This window comes from Peromyscus californicus, unplaced genomic scaffold (assembly GCF_007827085.1).
Source record: "Peromyscus californicus insignis strain IS unplaced genomic scaffold, ASM782708v3 Scaffold_13__1_contigs__length_99412109, whole genome shotgun sequence".
Lineage (NCBI taxonomy): Eukaryota > Metazoa > Chordata > Mammalia > Rodentia > Cricetidae > Peromyscus > Peromyscus californicus.
Window position 1 is genome coordinate 99,196,523 of NW_026294424.1, and position 15,633 is coordinate 99,212,155.

Below are 15,633 nucleotides of genomic sequence, written 5' to 3' on the forward strand. Positions count from 1 at the left end.
GGAAACCAAGAACATGGTCACTGAAAGCAGGCAGTGGCTGCGGCAAAGTCAAATACATACACAAGAGGTATATAAGCAATTGAAGTGCCTGTTTCACAGGAAGAAGTGACTAGAGTAACCAGTTCTTAGGGCTCCTGAAGCAGAAGCTACAGGCTTCACCTGTGTAGACACCTCAGTAGGCAGGTGACCAATTCTCCACTAATTTTATTCTTTATATTCATCTTTTCTAACACACATCCACCTACCACCACCAACAATAACATCTACCACACTGTCTTCAAGCCTAAATAAATAAATATTAAATAAATAAATAAGCAAAGTATTTATTTTGTGTAAAGAGGTACATGCATGCTACAGCATATGTATGGAGGTTAGAGAACAACTTTTGAGAGCCAGTTCTCTCCTTTCCTCACATGGAGCCTGGGAATCAACTCCGAGTTGTTGGGGGTGGTGTTTAAATGAGAATGGCCCTATGGGCTCATATATTTGAATGCTTGGTCTCTAATGGTGGAACTGTTTTGGGAAGGGTTAGGAGGTGTGGCCTTTTTGGAGGAGGTGTATCACTGGGGATGGGCTTTGAGGTTTCAAAATTCTATGTTACTCCCAGTCTTCCCCCACTACCACCTCTGCCTCCAACTTGAGGACCAGGATGTAAGTAAGTTCTTGGTTTCTGTTCTAGCATCATGCTTGCCTGCCTGCGATCATGCTCTCCACCATGATGGTCATGGACTCACCCTCTGAAACTATAAACAACCCTCTCAACCAAATGTTTTCTTCTATAAGTTGCTTTGGTCATGGTGTCTCTTCACGGCAATAGGAAAGTAGCTAAGACATCAGGCTGGGTAGAAAATGCCTTTACCTGCTGAGCCACCTCACCAATCCAGTTTCAGATTTTTTTTTTAAAAAAGACACAACAGGGGAATAAACACTAGGCTATGGCAATATAACTTTAAAGGTTTTGTTCAATAATATACCAGGAATTCCAGTGAGCCAAATATATAAGCAAAGGCAAAATAGAGGGGGAGGGGAAACTGAAGAATAAGGTGCTGGTAGCTATAAATATTCAACTTCATTAATAACAGGAAAAAGTGAAATAAACTCATATGAGTATACTCCTAAGCCAGGCTACACAAGTTATATATAGCAATTCAGACAGGCAGGTGCCACCCTCAGCTAGGCTATAGTACATTCACACTGCCTACAGTTGGAGATACACAAGAGAAGCCTTTCCATGTAAGTGATTCCCCACCAAGGTCAGAACTGCACCTGGATGGCCACAATTCTGTGAGAAAAGGCAACTGAGAAGCTTAGAATGACTGGACAATAGCTGAGCAGAAAGCACTGGGCTCTGTCCAAGCATGAGGGGCACAAAGACTACTAGGGAGTTGTCTCAAGGTAGGAGAACAGAGTGTGAAGACATGCAGCCAGCAATGCAACCCAGCTGGTACCTTGAGATCCCTGTGGATGATGGGTGGTTTCTGCCTGTGCATGTGCTGCACTGCTCTGCATGTCTGGTAGAAGATCTTCAGAATGCTGTCGCAGGACAGAGGGCCTTTACATTCAACTCTCCTGAGAAACTCCACCAGCTGTCCTAAAGGAGACAAGTGAATTTAGTCACCCTGGGGTTGAGAATGCTATACTCCACTTGTTAACAGGTTTGATCTGTCTCTGTGTATGATAGTCCAGGCAGGAGTGGCATTTCTAAGGCCTTAGTCAGGGTGCAGACCCAATCTGTACCACTCTAGCCATTCCTTAAACTTCTGTAGGAAGGCAAATAAAAGGGGGTCCCTATAACTTTGGGTATAAAGACCACCCCTGTTCCAGGGAAGGTAGGAGCAGGGGATGGCTTGGGACATCCCTGGGACAAAACAAGAAGCAAAAACAATCACATGAGAAAGCTTTAAAGGCAGGGGGGAAAGTTCTAGCAGTTAGACAGAGGCAGTGACCAAGGTCACTGAAAGAATAATCACAAAGCAGAAGCTCTAGGCTCATATCCACAGCACAGCAGAGGCAGAACAGAAACCCTCACCCTCACCCTCAACCACAGTTCCTCACCACAGAACTATATCCTAGTAGTTGAGAATTACATCATGTTCTGCTGGTAGCTTCCTTCTGGCTCCTAACTCTTGCAGGATTAAACAAATTCCTGCTACCTCCATACTTGATTCTCAGAATCTATACAAACCCAAGCGAACAGTGGTCCTCCAAAAAAATAGGGACCCTGGTGAAACGGGCAGGCTCCCAGGGGCAGGGGTAGATATGTCCACCTAAGCTCTATGTCTGACTGATCATAATGTTAATTTTAACTGGCCCATTCAATGGTTCATTCTTGGTAAGAATTAAGAGATTTTTATTGTTTTGAGACAGGGTTTCAAAAACTTGCCACCCTCTTTAACTTTCTGAATGCTAGGATTATATGTATATGTCACTATAATAAGCCACAAGACTTTTAAAATTTATTTATTTGGGGGCTGGAGAGATGGTTCAACAGTTAAGAGCATGTATTGCTCTTGAAGAGGACTTGAGTTTGGTTCCTAGCATTCACATGGTGGTTCACAACCATCTATAACTCCAGTTCTAGGGGATCTGATATTCTCTTCTGACCATCATGGGCACTAGCACACATGTGGCACACATACACACAGGCAGGGAAATTGTCATACACACACATAAATTTTTAAAAAATATTTATTTTTATTTCATCTTTAAAACATTTAGTGTGGATATACATGACCATGCACACAGGGAGGCTGGAGGACGTTTTGGAAGTTGGCCTCTTTTTTCACCATGTGTGTGTGTCTTAAGGATTGAATTCAGATGGTCAAGTGTGGCAGCAGATGCCTTTACCCACTGAGTCACTTCACTGATGCTTAAGAATTTTATTTTTAAATTATGTGTGTGTGGGGATTGGTACATATGAGTGCAGGTGTCTCACTAAGGCCACAAGAAAGCACTGGATGCCTTGGAGTGAGAACTACAGTGGTTGTGAGCCACTTGACAAGAGTGCTGAGGTACAAACTGGGATCCTCTGCAAAGCATCAACACTCTTAACGGTGGAGCCATCTAACCTATACTTTTGAATTTTTTTTTTTTTGAAGCCTCCAATTTGCTTAGTAGCTAAGGATGACTTTGAACTTCTGATCCTTCTCTCTACCTCTTGAGTGCTGGGATCACAGGTGTGCATGCCTGTTTTTTTTTTTTTGCAGTGCTAGCAATCAAACCCAGGGATTCATGCATCCTAGGTAAGCACTCTACCAACTGAGTTACATCTTCAGTTTTAAAGTATTTTTACAAATAATCCACATGTGACAGAGCAGGAACTGTTAAAAAAAAAAGTAAAATTAAATTAAATTATACAATAAAATAAAAAATAAATAAAAAAAAAAAGACGCAAAGCTACACAGAGAAACCCTGTCTCGAAAAACCAAAAAAAAAAAAAAAAAAAGAAAAAAAGAAAAAGAAAACCTCTCTTACTTTACTCGGAGATAGTTTAGCCTATTCGTGATGAAGTACGGATTGAGGGCTTACAGTGGATGCAACAAAAGAGATCAACTTAAAAGGTCCATGGCTCAACCTAAGACTTCAAGACTGCCTTTAGTGAATTCTGCACTTGTTATCACACGGAGCGGGATTCCCCAACTTCTCAGAAGTTCAACAACTCTGCCCCAAATCCAGGCAAGCCCTGTCTAGCACAGAAGTGTTCACCTTTAAGCACCTGGCTGCTTATCTGTGTCCTCCCAAAGCATATTAGTTTGTCAGCTGTGCTGGTTAGTTCTTAGAAATTGTCTCCAATAGTTTAGCCCGTAGACAAGTCTGCAGGAACACTTATTTTTATTATTACATTTTGTATTCATCTATTTATTTTATATCCCAGCTGAAGCCCTACCCCCACCCCCACAATTCCTTCTTCTTCTGTCTCCATCCAGAAAAAGGCAGGTCTCCTATGAGCATCAATAAAATGTGGCATATCAAGTTGCATGTAGTAAGACTAAGCACCTCCCCACGTATTAAGGCTGGACAGTATAAGAAGAAGACCCAGTATGAAATTGGGTCCCAAAAACCAGTAAAAGAGTCACAGACAGCCCCTGTTCTGAGGGGACAATTTTTTAAATTAATGTTTGATCCAGTCCACTGTAGGTGGTGCCAACCCTGGGCAGATAGTCCTTGGTTATATAAGAAAGCAAACCAATAAGCAGCATTCCTCAATGGCTTGTGTGTCCAGTGCGGGGGGGCCCCCAGGTTCATGCCTTCAGTTACTATCCTGACTTCCTCAGTGATGGAATGTGCCCTTTCCTACTCAGGTTGCTTTTGGTCATGGTGTCTTATCAAATCAACAGAAACCTACTAGGATATCAGCTCACCCTGTTGTAACGACTTTGGATTACCAAAAAGGAAATGCAGATACTGCTGGTTCAGTGGGTTAAGTGCTTGCCACATAAGCATGAGGACCAGAGTTTCAATCCCTAGAATCCTAGTAAAAGTTGGGTGGGTGTGACAGCCTGCAAAAAATCCTAGTATATAGTGGGTAGAAATGAAATCTCTAGAATAAACTGAATCCTAGGTTCAGTGGCACTATTAGGAGGTGTGCCTTTGTTAGAGTGGGTATGGCCTTATTGGGGGAAGTGTGTTACTGTGGGGGCAGGCTTTGAGGTTTCCTATGCCCAGTGTTTCAGCTGACTTCCTGTTGCCAGCAAGATTTAGGACTCTTAGCTACTCTTCCAGCATGTCTGACTGCATGTCACCATGCTCCCCACCATGATGATAATGGACTGAACCTCTGAAACTGTAAGCAAAAAATAAATTTAAAAAAATAGATAAAAAATTAAATGTTTTCCTTATAAGAGTTGCCATGGTCATGGAGTCTCTTCATAGCAATAGAAACCCTAACTAAGACAGAAGTTGGTATAAGGGACTGGAATATTGTAACAGGCCTGACCATGTTTTTGTTTGGAGTAATATGGACTTTGGGACTGTGTATTAGAAAAGCAGTTGAACATTTTAATTGCTGCTTAATGGGCCATACTAGTAGGAGCATGGAAGACAGTGAGTGGTGCTGAGTATGATTTGATGAGCTGTGGGGTGCTCACTCAAGAGGTTTCAGAGGAAAAGAATTTTATATGTTGCCTAGAAATGGTTCGTGGTATTTTAGTGAAGAAAGTTGCTGCCTTTCACCCTTGTCTGAAGAGTCTGCCTAAGGCTGAAGTGAAGAATTTTAGATTATCTCTATTGGCAGAGGAAATCTCAAAACAGCCTAGTATAGATTCTGTGGTTATTCATGGTAACTCTAATGAAGATTTATAATGAAAAGGAGCAAGCTCAGCAGGTTAAATTACAAAATGTAAATTTTGAGGAGAAAAAAAGCACCAGGAAGTGGAACAGAGCTAAATTCTGTGTTCAAGGAGATGGAATAAAGGGAGTGGTGACCTTAAGGCAAGATCTCACCCAGCTAAATTTCCCACTGGTGAAAGGAACTAAAGAAAAGCTTAGAGCTGGGTGTGGTGGGGCACACCTTTAATCCCAGCACGAGAAAGGCAGAGGCTGGCAGATCTCTGAGTTTGAAACTAGCCTGGTTACAAGGCATGTTTCAGGACAGCCAAGCTTAGGCAGTGAAGGACAGAAAGCTAGTGAGGATGTAATTGAATAAGGGGGTCATGTGCCAGCCCCAGCAAGCAGCAGAACTTGGCAGCTTCAGTCACGTGGTTCTGGCTTTAGAGTTAAGGATAGAAAAAATGGTTATGGAATCTGCCTCTGAGCCTAAAGAAAGCCTCTAAGGCCAAGCATGTGTCAGGGGTCCCTATGTTTTGGAATGGGAATGTATAACCTGTGTTATTATATGTTGGAAGTTATGTGATCTGTTTTTTGATTTTATAGGGGATTACAGTTAAGAGATTGTATGAATCTCAGAAGAAACTTTGAACTTTTAAACATTGTTGAGACCGTGATAGACTATGGGGACTTCTGAAGTTGGACTAAAGGCATTTTGCATTATGATTCTGTTACAAGCTTCTGGGGGCCCAGGAGTGGAATGTGGTAGTTTGAATGTAATTGGCCCCCATAATCTCATAGGGAGTAGCACTATTAGGAGGTATGGCTTTGTTGGAGTGGGTATGGCCTTATTGGAGGAGCAAGTGTGTCACTGTGGAAGTGGGCCTTGAAGTTTCCTATGCTCCGGATACTGCCCATTGTCTCAGCTGACTTCCTGTTGGCTGCAAGATGCAGGACTCAGAAATACTACTCAAACACCACATCTACCCACATGCCACCATGTTATGATGGTGTTCCCTGTTATGATGATAATGGACTGAATCTCTGAAACTGTAATCAAGCCACCCCAATTAAATGTTTTCTTTATAAGAGTTGCTGTGGTCATAGTGTTTCTTCACAGTAATAAAAAAACTAACTAAGACACTTAGGATGAGCCCTTAATTGATTATCCAATACCAGTGGTCAGCCCTGCTTTTACTTTTTCAATGAGTATATGCTCTTTTGTAGCTGAATATAGCAGGAACAACAGGCATCCATGAAGACAAAATGTAGCAGACTGGACAAATCTGCCTCTTACACTGCCCAGCACAGGGACAGTGCTTCTCTGTATCCCAAGAGTTCTAAGCTGGAGACCATAACACTAGAGCTGGCACCTTCCTAGCTTGTAAAGAAATGGCCCAGAGTACCTAGTCCCAGTTTCCAGAATGGAGCTGCCAAAAAAACAAAAGTCAAAAGAAACAGACTCAGACGACTATAACTTAGGGAACCACGAAGGATTTTGTTGGAGGCTGGATGAGAGATTAGAAAGGCATCCGAGCTAATCACACACTGTATACTACATCCAAGATAAGTCAGATGTACAATTTAAGCCTGCAACTTTAACAGAAAAGGTCCCTGCTCTCAGACAATACATATAAAAAATAATTTCTGGTCTTGAGTGGGGAACAGTGACACAGGCCTGTAATCTCAGCTCTCACAAAGTCAAGGTAGAAAGACTGATTCAAGTTCCAAGCCAGCCTTGGCCAGAGTGAGCCTGCCTTAAACAAACAAACAAAACAAAACCACACACACACACACACACACACACACACACACACACACGCACACACACACGCACACACACACGCACACACACACGCACACGCACACGCACGTGCGCACACACACACACACACACACACACACACACACACACACACACACTTACTTCCTGGTCTTGATGTTTGCAGCTTGTCTTTAAAAGAGACAGAGAAGACAGAGACAGAGAAAGATAGAGAGAAGCAAGACTATTGAGAAAGATAAATCAACTATTAGAAAATGTTATAAACTGGCAAATCTAATGTATCTATCCACTGAACTTTTATGTTTTTATTAAATTTAAAACTTTAGAATGAAAAAGTTGAACAGAAACAGAGGAAGAATGGATGGGGGTATGGAGTGAACGTGGGAGGAGGGGATAGGAGGAGAGGAGGGAGGGGAAACTGTGGTCGGGATGTAAAATAAATGAATAAATTTAGTAAAAAAAAGTTGAGCACACAGAGTATCTGTGATATGTCAACTGAGATGCAGTTAATCCACCTTTCTCCCCTGATACAAGTTCTTAGCCCAGGCGGCTCCTGACTTTGTAGCCTCCTGTCCTCTATTCACAGTGGATGACTTTGCCAACAGGTAGACCAGGGTACTGGTAGACTGACAGGGACTAGTGGGGACCTGCAGACACATGAGGACAGAAGTGGGGGAAGCTGGAGGAGAATGCCCTGCCCCAGTAGAGGCTAACATCCCAGGGCTTCCAGCCCTGTGGAAACAGTCTGTACTGCACATTTAGTCTCTTGCTTTTGACAACTAAAAGACTGTATGTGACCTTCATGGATCCCCACCCTCTTCCACTCGGCAGAGGGGTCTTATTGGCTCATTTGTAGCTTCTAAACACACTACACCTCTTCCTATCAGCTAGACATTCCATTTTTGCTCCTTTTGCCAATCTATTCACTCACTGTCCACAGCTTTCTCCTCTGTCCTCATTTGTCTGCTATTGGTCTGCCCCCAGTCCAGCTATCACACCATAGTTTCTCATGATCACTGTGTAGGGACTGGTTCACAGGCAAGCAGTTTTCACATGGTTGGGATTCCCTCCATGGGCTTCCTGCCTCAGTCTCCCCTGCTGCTCCTTTGCGTCTTCTCTCCCAACACTCACTGCTCTAGTGGACACTAAGCAGCCACTTGTACCAGTTTTCCCTCAGCATAGGCACCACATACTCCAGACCACACTGGGAATGACATAGCATTTTGGAAGACATTCATCAGTAGAGCTCTGTGATTGAGTTTGCTATTTTTGAGTGGTCAATTCCACTTAATAGCCAGAGTGTGGAGTTCAACTCCTTATTGTTAGGATTACAGGAGTGCAATACCACATCCAGGAAGGGAGAGACTCAAGCATTATCCATAGTCACTCAATGCAACCATTCAGTCCCTAGAGATCTACCTGAGGTAGATCCTCTCGTCTGCCAGTGGATCAAAGAGTCTTCCTGATGCTTTCTTTGGTTTGACCTTGATAAGGCCACATGCCAACTAAGGGCCTCCTCCATCCCTCTTAAAACAAAGCATTATTTGCACTACCTAAGGACATGCCACTTATGCACCTCTGTTGATCCTTTCCAGTTTACATATGAGGACACTGAGGTTCCATTGCATACCTGCTCATCCTGTTTCAGGAGAAAGACATGATGAGACCCTGCTCTTCAGAATCTGTAGCCTAAGGTCAGGCATGGTAGCACATACCTTTAATCCCAGCTCTTGGGAGGCAGAAGTAGGTAGGTAGGTATCTGTGATTTCAAGTCTAGGCTGCTCTACATAGCAAGTTCCAGGCCAACCAGACCTACATAGTAAAACTGTCTCAAAATATACAAAGAACCTACAATCCATGAAGGACACACAAAAGCATATTCCAAACAACAAAAACACCAGTGTATAGTTGACTGGTTCTTTCAGTCAAGACTGATGTACTTTCAGAACATCTTGGGAGTATTGCTAAAACTATTCAAACATGTCAGAAAGCACTTAAACCTCAAGACACTTTACCTTTACAGAGCTCTGTAAGCAGGAGGAACTCAGCCTGCCCAGTATCCGATTCCTCTTTTCCTATGGATGCTGCAGAGCAGAACTGGACAATATTGGGGTGGCCGGAAAGTTTTTTCTGCATGTCTTGTTAAAGAATAATATGAATAAGTATGTCCACAACTCTGTGTACTTAAAAATAAACATTCACAAGTGTTAAGAAACCAAAATCATGATACTCAAATTGCCTTATGCCTCAGCACATATGGGGACCTGAATAGAATGATGAGGGAGGGGCAAGTAAGGATAGTCAGAAGGTGAATATTGTGGCAGGAAGCTAATGGAAATGCTAGATATGAGCAGGTCAGAGAGACAGGCAGAAGACCTCCAGGTTCCACAACAGGAAGGGGGTCAGAAGTGACTGTGTCCACTCAAAGTTCAGGCAGCCATTGGGCTATCAGATAGCAGAGCCTAAAAAGAAAAGCAAGAAAATTCTATCTGCAGTAAAGACTATGCCTTATCATGTGGTAGAAAAGAATAGCAAGAAAGGTCCTGCCATGTACCACATGTACAGGGGGAGGAGTGCAAGCAGGGCGCACACTGAGGCCCACCAAGATGGTAGCATCCATATAGCTCTTGCCTAGGTCATCAGAGAAGCAAAGTAGAACTCTCCTTGTGATAACTGACCCATCTGTTTGGCACGGAGACCTCAAAGGCTGGAACAGCAATCCACTTCCCAACACCTAGGAAACTTCCACTTCAACAATGAGAATGAGTAACAGAGAAAAATCCTTTGCATGAGAAATGTCTATAGGAAATCTGGTAAAAGCAAAAGGCTGATTTTTTAACTTATCACAGGAGTCTCCTAGTAACTGTGTCAAGCCTGATGGCAAGTTAGTGATGGCAATAACTCTCAGTCCCAGGAAAAGGATACCAAGAAGCAAACTTCCTGAATGATGGCTCTGTTCTTTTCCTCTTCATTGGATAATAATCTCTGTCAGGGAATAGCACACAAGAAGATTGAGGTCTGTTTACCTTCTGCTTAACAGATAAAACACTCTGGAGATTACAGGCAGTTTCTGGGGGACACTGAGTCTCAGGGAGCATACCATTTACCTGCATTTGAACATGTGATCTCACAGAAGCTTAGAAGACTTGAATGACCTTTATATTCCAAAGACCCAAGAAAAGGTAAAAATAGGACAGAATAAAACAAGAAAAACAAAGATATAGAGTATACACCTAGAAAAAATAGGTATACAATGTGGACTGCCAAAACCAGCCTTGGTCCAAGGGTCCACTGGTTATACCCCACCCTTGCCAGGAAAGGACCCCTCCTCTGCTTGCCTATCAAAGCAGAGCTGGGCCTACTGCTATGTCTAACGACAAAAAAAAAAAAAAAAAAAAAAATCAGAGCTGCCTAAGTGGGCATCAAGATCTAGAGACCCCTTCCCACCACATTACTTTAATCCTATTTACAGACATGCTGTGAATGTATCTGATAAGTGGCTTCTGAACTCCTCAAATTCCTGGCCCTTATTTTGACATGTGGAGCAGAATGGATGAAATCCAGAGGGTCACTCCCACTCCTCCCTCCAAACCAGACCAGCTCTCCAGGTCTCCAGGTAGGATAAGAAGCTACCAAGAGCCAGGTGGTGGTGGCACAAGCCTTTAATCCTAGCACTCGGGAGGCAGAGGCAGGCGGATCTCTGTGAGTTCGAGGCCAGCCTGGCCTATAAAGTGAGTTCCAGGAAAGCGCGTGCAAAGCTACACAGAGAAACCCTGTCTCTAAACCAAAAAGAAGCTACCAAGAGCATTCTCAATTTAAGCTGGAGTTGTGGGCATAAGGGTAAGCCCCAAGAACATGGAGAAGACAAGGATTAACAGACTGAAACTGACTGATACACATAGAATAGCAGAGATGCATCCTTGAAAATAGCCGAAGATATCTTTATAATAAACTAAAATTTCGTAAAATGACCATCATTAGTTATTACCTTTAATGCATACTCTCTGCCACTTCCCAGATCTTGAGCTTCATAAACAAATGCGAACCCTCCTGAAAAAAAAAATTGTCAGTCAGTGCTATGACTTAAACTTAGAAATACCTTTACAAACCAAATTTTGGCCATGGATAGTCATTGCTTCCTACAAAAGACTGCAGCCCAATTTCTATGTCATAGCCCTTTACACCTTCTGCTCAGAGATAGGTAGGGAAAGTGTAATTCAGATCAGCAAATAGAAAGAAACAGGAAATCTGCAAAACTGAAATCAAGTACCCTGAAAACAAATAAGTAAAACTGATGAATTCTGTCTGGGTTAGCAAACATCAAAGAAGGCTAATGCAAACAGAAAAAAATGTCAACACCCAGAGGAAGAAAGTAGATTATGTTGCCCTGACATTCAAAGAGAAAAAAACTGACCAATATCACTCATACAGATGGATCAAAGTACTCAGTAAGTTTGTGATGTTTTGGTTTTTTAAAACAGGGTCTTGCTATGTTGGCTCTGAATTTACATTCTCTCCCTCAGCCTCCCCAATTGCTTCATTTAAACTGACAGTCCCATCATAAAATTTAAAACTGTCAGCAAACCAGGACTAGAAAGAAACTTCCTCATCTTATAAAAAGAATCCCTAAAGGACCAATAGCAGCAGTGTTAGTGGTAAAATGAGAACAGGAAGAAGGTCAAGGTGCATATTCACATCACTGATACTCAATACTATATAAGAGCCTTTTGCTAACGCAATCAGACAAGAAAAAGAAAATCAAAGGCATCCAGATCACAAACGAAGTAAAGATGTTTTTATTTGCAGATTAAAGTAATCTTCTAAGTAGCAAATCTGGTAAAATCTCAAAAAGGAAAGAACAGGGAGCAAAGAGAGGAGGACGGAAGGGAAGAGAAGAAAACAGAAGAAAAAAGGCAGACTGGCAAGATGGCCCAGTAGATAAAGGAACTTCCCACCAAGCCTGACAACCCAAGCTCAGTTCCCAGAATCTGCAGGATGGAAAGAGAGAAGTGATTGCTGCAAGTCATTTCTGTGACATCCCTCTGCCCTCCCTGCAAGAAAGAGAAGGGAGAAACAAATGAACTATAACTAATTTAGGAAGGCTATAGGATACAAAAACAGGATACAAAAATCAGAGGCTGGAGAGATGGCTCAGCAGTTAAAAGCACTCTTGCTCTTGCAGAGGACCCAAGCAGCCACATGGGTGGTCATAACCTTCCTTAATTCCAGTTCCTGGAGATTGGATGCCCTCTTTTGACCTCCACAGGTACCATGGATGCACACAGTGCATACATACAGGCACAGTCATACACATAATATAAATTTTAAAAAAATCAGTGAAGACTTAGAACAAATTCCAAAATGAGTAGAAAGCTATCTGGCTTTATGGTTCTGCCTAACAACTTATTTCATACTCCAGCATTAATAAAAACTATGACAACAAAGCATGGTGTCCCATAAACTCCTCTGTGAAAAAAACCTGATATAAACTGATAGGAGAAATTTGCCTACAACGAGAATATTTATTCATTTACTTAGATACATAGCAATATATTTGACTATAGACATTTTTCTCAACCCCTCTTAGCATCCCATGATATAAGGTCATGCCCTGAGTCATCTTTCTGAACTTGAAGAATTGTGAAGCTAAGAGCCTTCCTTATATTCTTATAAGACAGCTTGAATCCCAATGGCCCATGGTCTACAGCCACCGTTCAGGAAACTCGTTTAAATAATCTATGTAAAATACTACAGATTTCTTACTGTCTCAATTCAGAAAAAAACTTAAAATACCACATTAAGTCTAAAAGGAAGAAATCTATGGCTTATAATTGCATTGGTTATTTTTATTTCTGTCTGGGCCAGAGAGCAGACAGAATGAGCTGCTTTTTACAGACAGTAGCTGCCCACACTTCCTGGTTTTTCATCCTGGGTTCTATGTGGCCTGGGCAAGCTTCTTACTTCACACAAATCTCCCTCTCCTGCCAATCAGGACCACCTCACACCAGAGACTGCCTCTTGCCCTCACCCCTGACCCTACAGCTATCTTCTGCTGGCCCTTTCTATAGAGGCAGTCCTCCCAGCTACCCTAGAATTCATATGGTTTATTCTACTGCCCCATCCCCAAGTTGCCTCTTCATTCTAGTATCTGAACATAAGTCTTATTTTGCATTCCATATGAAAGGAAACCAGGTCTGCCTCTTCTCTTCCTCTCTCCCTTCTCAGTTTATAGACTGAATCCAGGGCCTCATACATGTTAAGCAAGAGCTATATCACTAAGCTATATCCCCTGCCCTTTTCACTTTTTGAGACATCATCTTACAAACTTGCCCAGGTTGGTCTTGAATTCTACCTGTAGCTCAGGCAGACCTTGAAGTTGGAATTTTTCTGCCTCAGACTCCCAAGACACTAGGATTATAGGCCTGTGACATCACTCCAGGGCTGAATTTCTTAAAAAATGAAGGTAATTGCCTGGTATCTTTCAGAATGAACAAACCGATCTGGTATCATCTTTGTCATTGCAACATCACATATCATACACACTGTTAGTGGAGGTACTAAATCCATCTCTGAAGGGAAAAGCGCCAGAGGTCTTCTCACCAAATCACATTCAAATCTGTTTACATCCACAGTGGAGAATATATGTGGCAAAGCTTCTGTCTGCCCTACCATAGTAAAGAACGTTGAACAAGTTCCCTGCTCTCATTAAGCACAAATGGCACAGACAACCTCAGCGGGATGATTCTCCAATTCTGAGAGCTACTTCAGACTTGGGTCAGGCCACTTTTCTCCCTGAACCAATTTGGCAGAACATAACTATGTTTAGCAGGCAAACGTCACAGCTACTGAGACCTGGCACACTCCATGGTAATAATGGGAAAAAAGGGCACAGTGGCTGAAGGAATGGCTCAGAAGTGAAGAGTATTTGTTGCTCTTGTAAAGGAGAGGAGCAGCATTAGATTCCCAGCACCCACATGGAGGTTAACAACTGTCTATCCAGTTCTAGGAGATCCAAAGCTCTCTTCTGGCCTCAGCAGGCAACAAATACAGATGATGCCCAGAAATACAGGCAGGCACCCATGCACATAAAAAGAGAGAGAGGGAGGAAGAGGAGGGGAGGGGAGGGGAGGGGAGGGGAGGGGAGGGGAGGGGGGAGGGGGGGAGGGGGGAGGGGGGAGGGGGGAGGGGAGGGGAGGGGAGGGGAGGGGAGGGGAGGGGAGGGGAGGGGAGGGGAGGGGAGGGGAGAGGAGAGGAGAGAAGAGAAATCATAGAAGACAGAACAGGGTTCCACAATACTGATTACAGATCCTGTGTGAGGAACAGAGAGAATGTTCAGGAAGCTACAAACTAGACTGACTTCAAGACACATGACTGTGGCATTGTCTATCAAGCAGGTTCTTAAAGGTTACAGCTACTGGCTTTGCTTCCTGTAACTTATAAGAAGTCACATACAGAAAGATTCCAGAGGTGAGGCAAACACTAGGGCTGTAAGAGAAAACGAGACTACAAGGCCCCACTGTCTGTCCTCTCCCTCACCAAGCTGGGGGAATTGCTTATGGACTGTAGAGTTCCTCAGAACTCAGGAGCACAAGCACTGACATCCCTTGGTGCAACAGCAACCCTGGATATGATATAAAGAATAATAGCTTATGACCCCAGAGTGAGTGGACTCACCACTTGACTCAACCTTTCAACCTTTTGAACTTTTTTATAAGCCCCAGGCACAGCATTGGCCCCAGACAGAGGTGGTCCCTCCAGTTCCAGGCCTCCTTTACTGGACAACCACCTGCTAGCATGACTCTTATACTAACTCTACCCTCCAGGAAGTGTTTAACCCAGACGCGGCCTACATTCAGTAATCACCTCCGAAGGCCCTAACCTACAGGCCCCTGTGGTCACTCTGCCTTGCCAGGTCCCACTCCCACCTGACTCACACCCCAGCAGTGTCGCTCCACAGCGATGACCCGATCCACATTCTAGCAGTGACTATTCCCACTGACCCTGCCCACAGAGATGACTCTCCGAGGCCCTGAAATGACCCACACCGTAGTAATGATTCTCCGGGGCCCAGACTCGATTCATACCCTGGACACGATCCATCTAGCTGCCCCTGCCCAAAGCGGTGACCCTCATGCGCTCTGACTTGAACCACACCCCAGCAGCGACCCTCCCTGGCTGCTCCTGCCTCCCGCGGCCTGGCGACGCCTTACACCTCACCTTCTGCTAGGACCCGCCGCACCCGCAGACGCAGCTCGCCCAGTTCCACCGTCTGCCCCACGAAGTCACTCTGGTCACGGCTAGCAGCTCCGCCAAGAGAACCAGGGCCCGCCAGGAAGTCCAGCGCAGACTGCAGCAGTGACATGGCGACGGCCGCTCAGCGGCAGCGGGAGCCAGGCTCCGGCTCCGCACTGCCGGGTCAGCAGCTGCTGGAGAGCAACCCGGCCATCTTCCGCCCGCGCCGTGACGTGAACCCGAGAGCAAGTTGCGTCGCGACGCCGCGGCCCCACCCCGACGCAGCAAGCGGAAGGGCGCGTGTTTCCGCAGAGCCAGCAGGATGCGCAGGCGCACAGGCTGCAGCCCCATGG

At 44.1% G+C, this 15,633-nt stretch overlaps 1 protein-coding gene across 9 annotated transcripts in view; it reads right to left on the reverse strand.

Moving 5' to 3' along the window:
* Positions 1-15,523, reverse strand: part of Gak (cyclin G associated kinase) — a 68,162-nt gene extending 52,639 nt beyond the window's left edge. For 3 of the 9 annotated variants that reach the window (XM_052735751.1, XM_052735752.1, XM_052735749.1), the window contains exons 1-5: positions 15,266-15,523; positions 11,037-11,098; positions 9,974-10,033; positions 9,064-9,178; positions 1,449-1,591 (exon numbers count right to left, since the gene is read on the reverse strand). In XM_052735751.1, the coding sequence (XP_052591711.1) occupies positions 1,449-1,591; positions 9,064-9,178; positions 9,974-10,033; positions 11,037-11,098; positions 15,266-15,410 (525 nt within the window). In that variant the 5' untranslated portion in view covers positions 15,411-15,523. Of the gene's footprint in view, positions 1-1,448; positions 1,592-9,063; positions 9,179-9,973; positions 10,034-11,036; positions 11,099-15,265 lie in introns of those variants that run through there. The other 6 variants (XM_052735753.1, XM_052735756.1, XM_052735754.1 and 3 more) reach the window with 6 other exon arrangements.
* Positions 15,524-15,633: the final 110 nt, after the last annotated feature.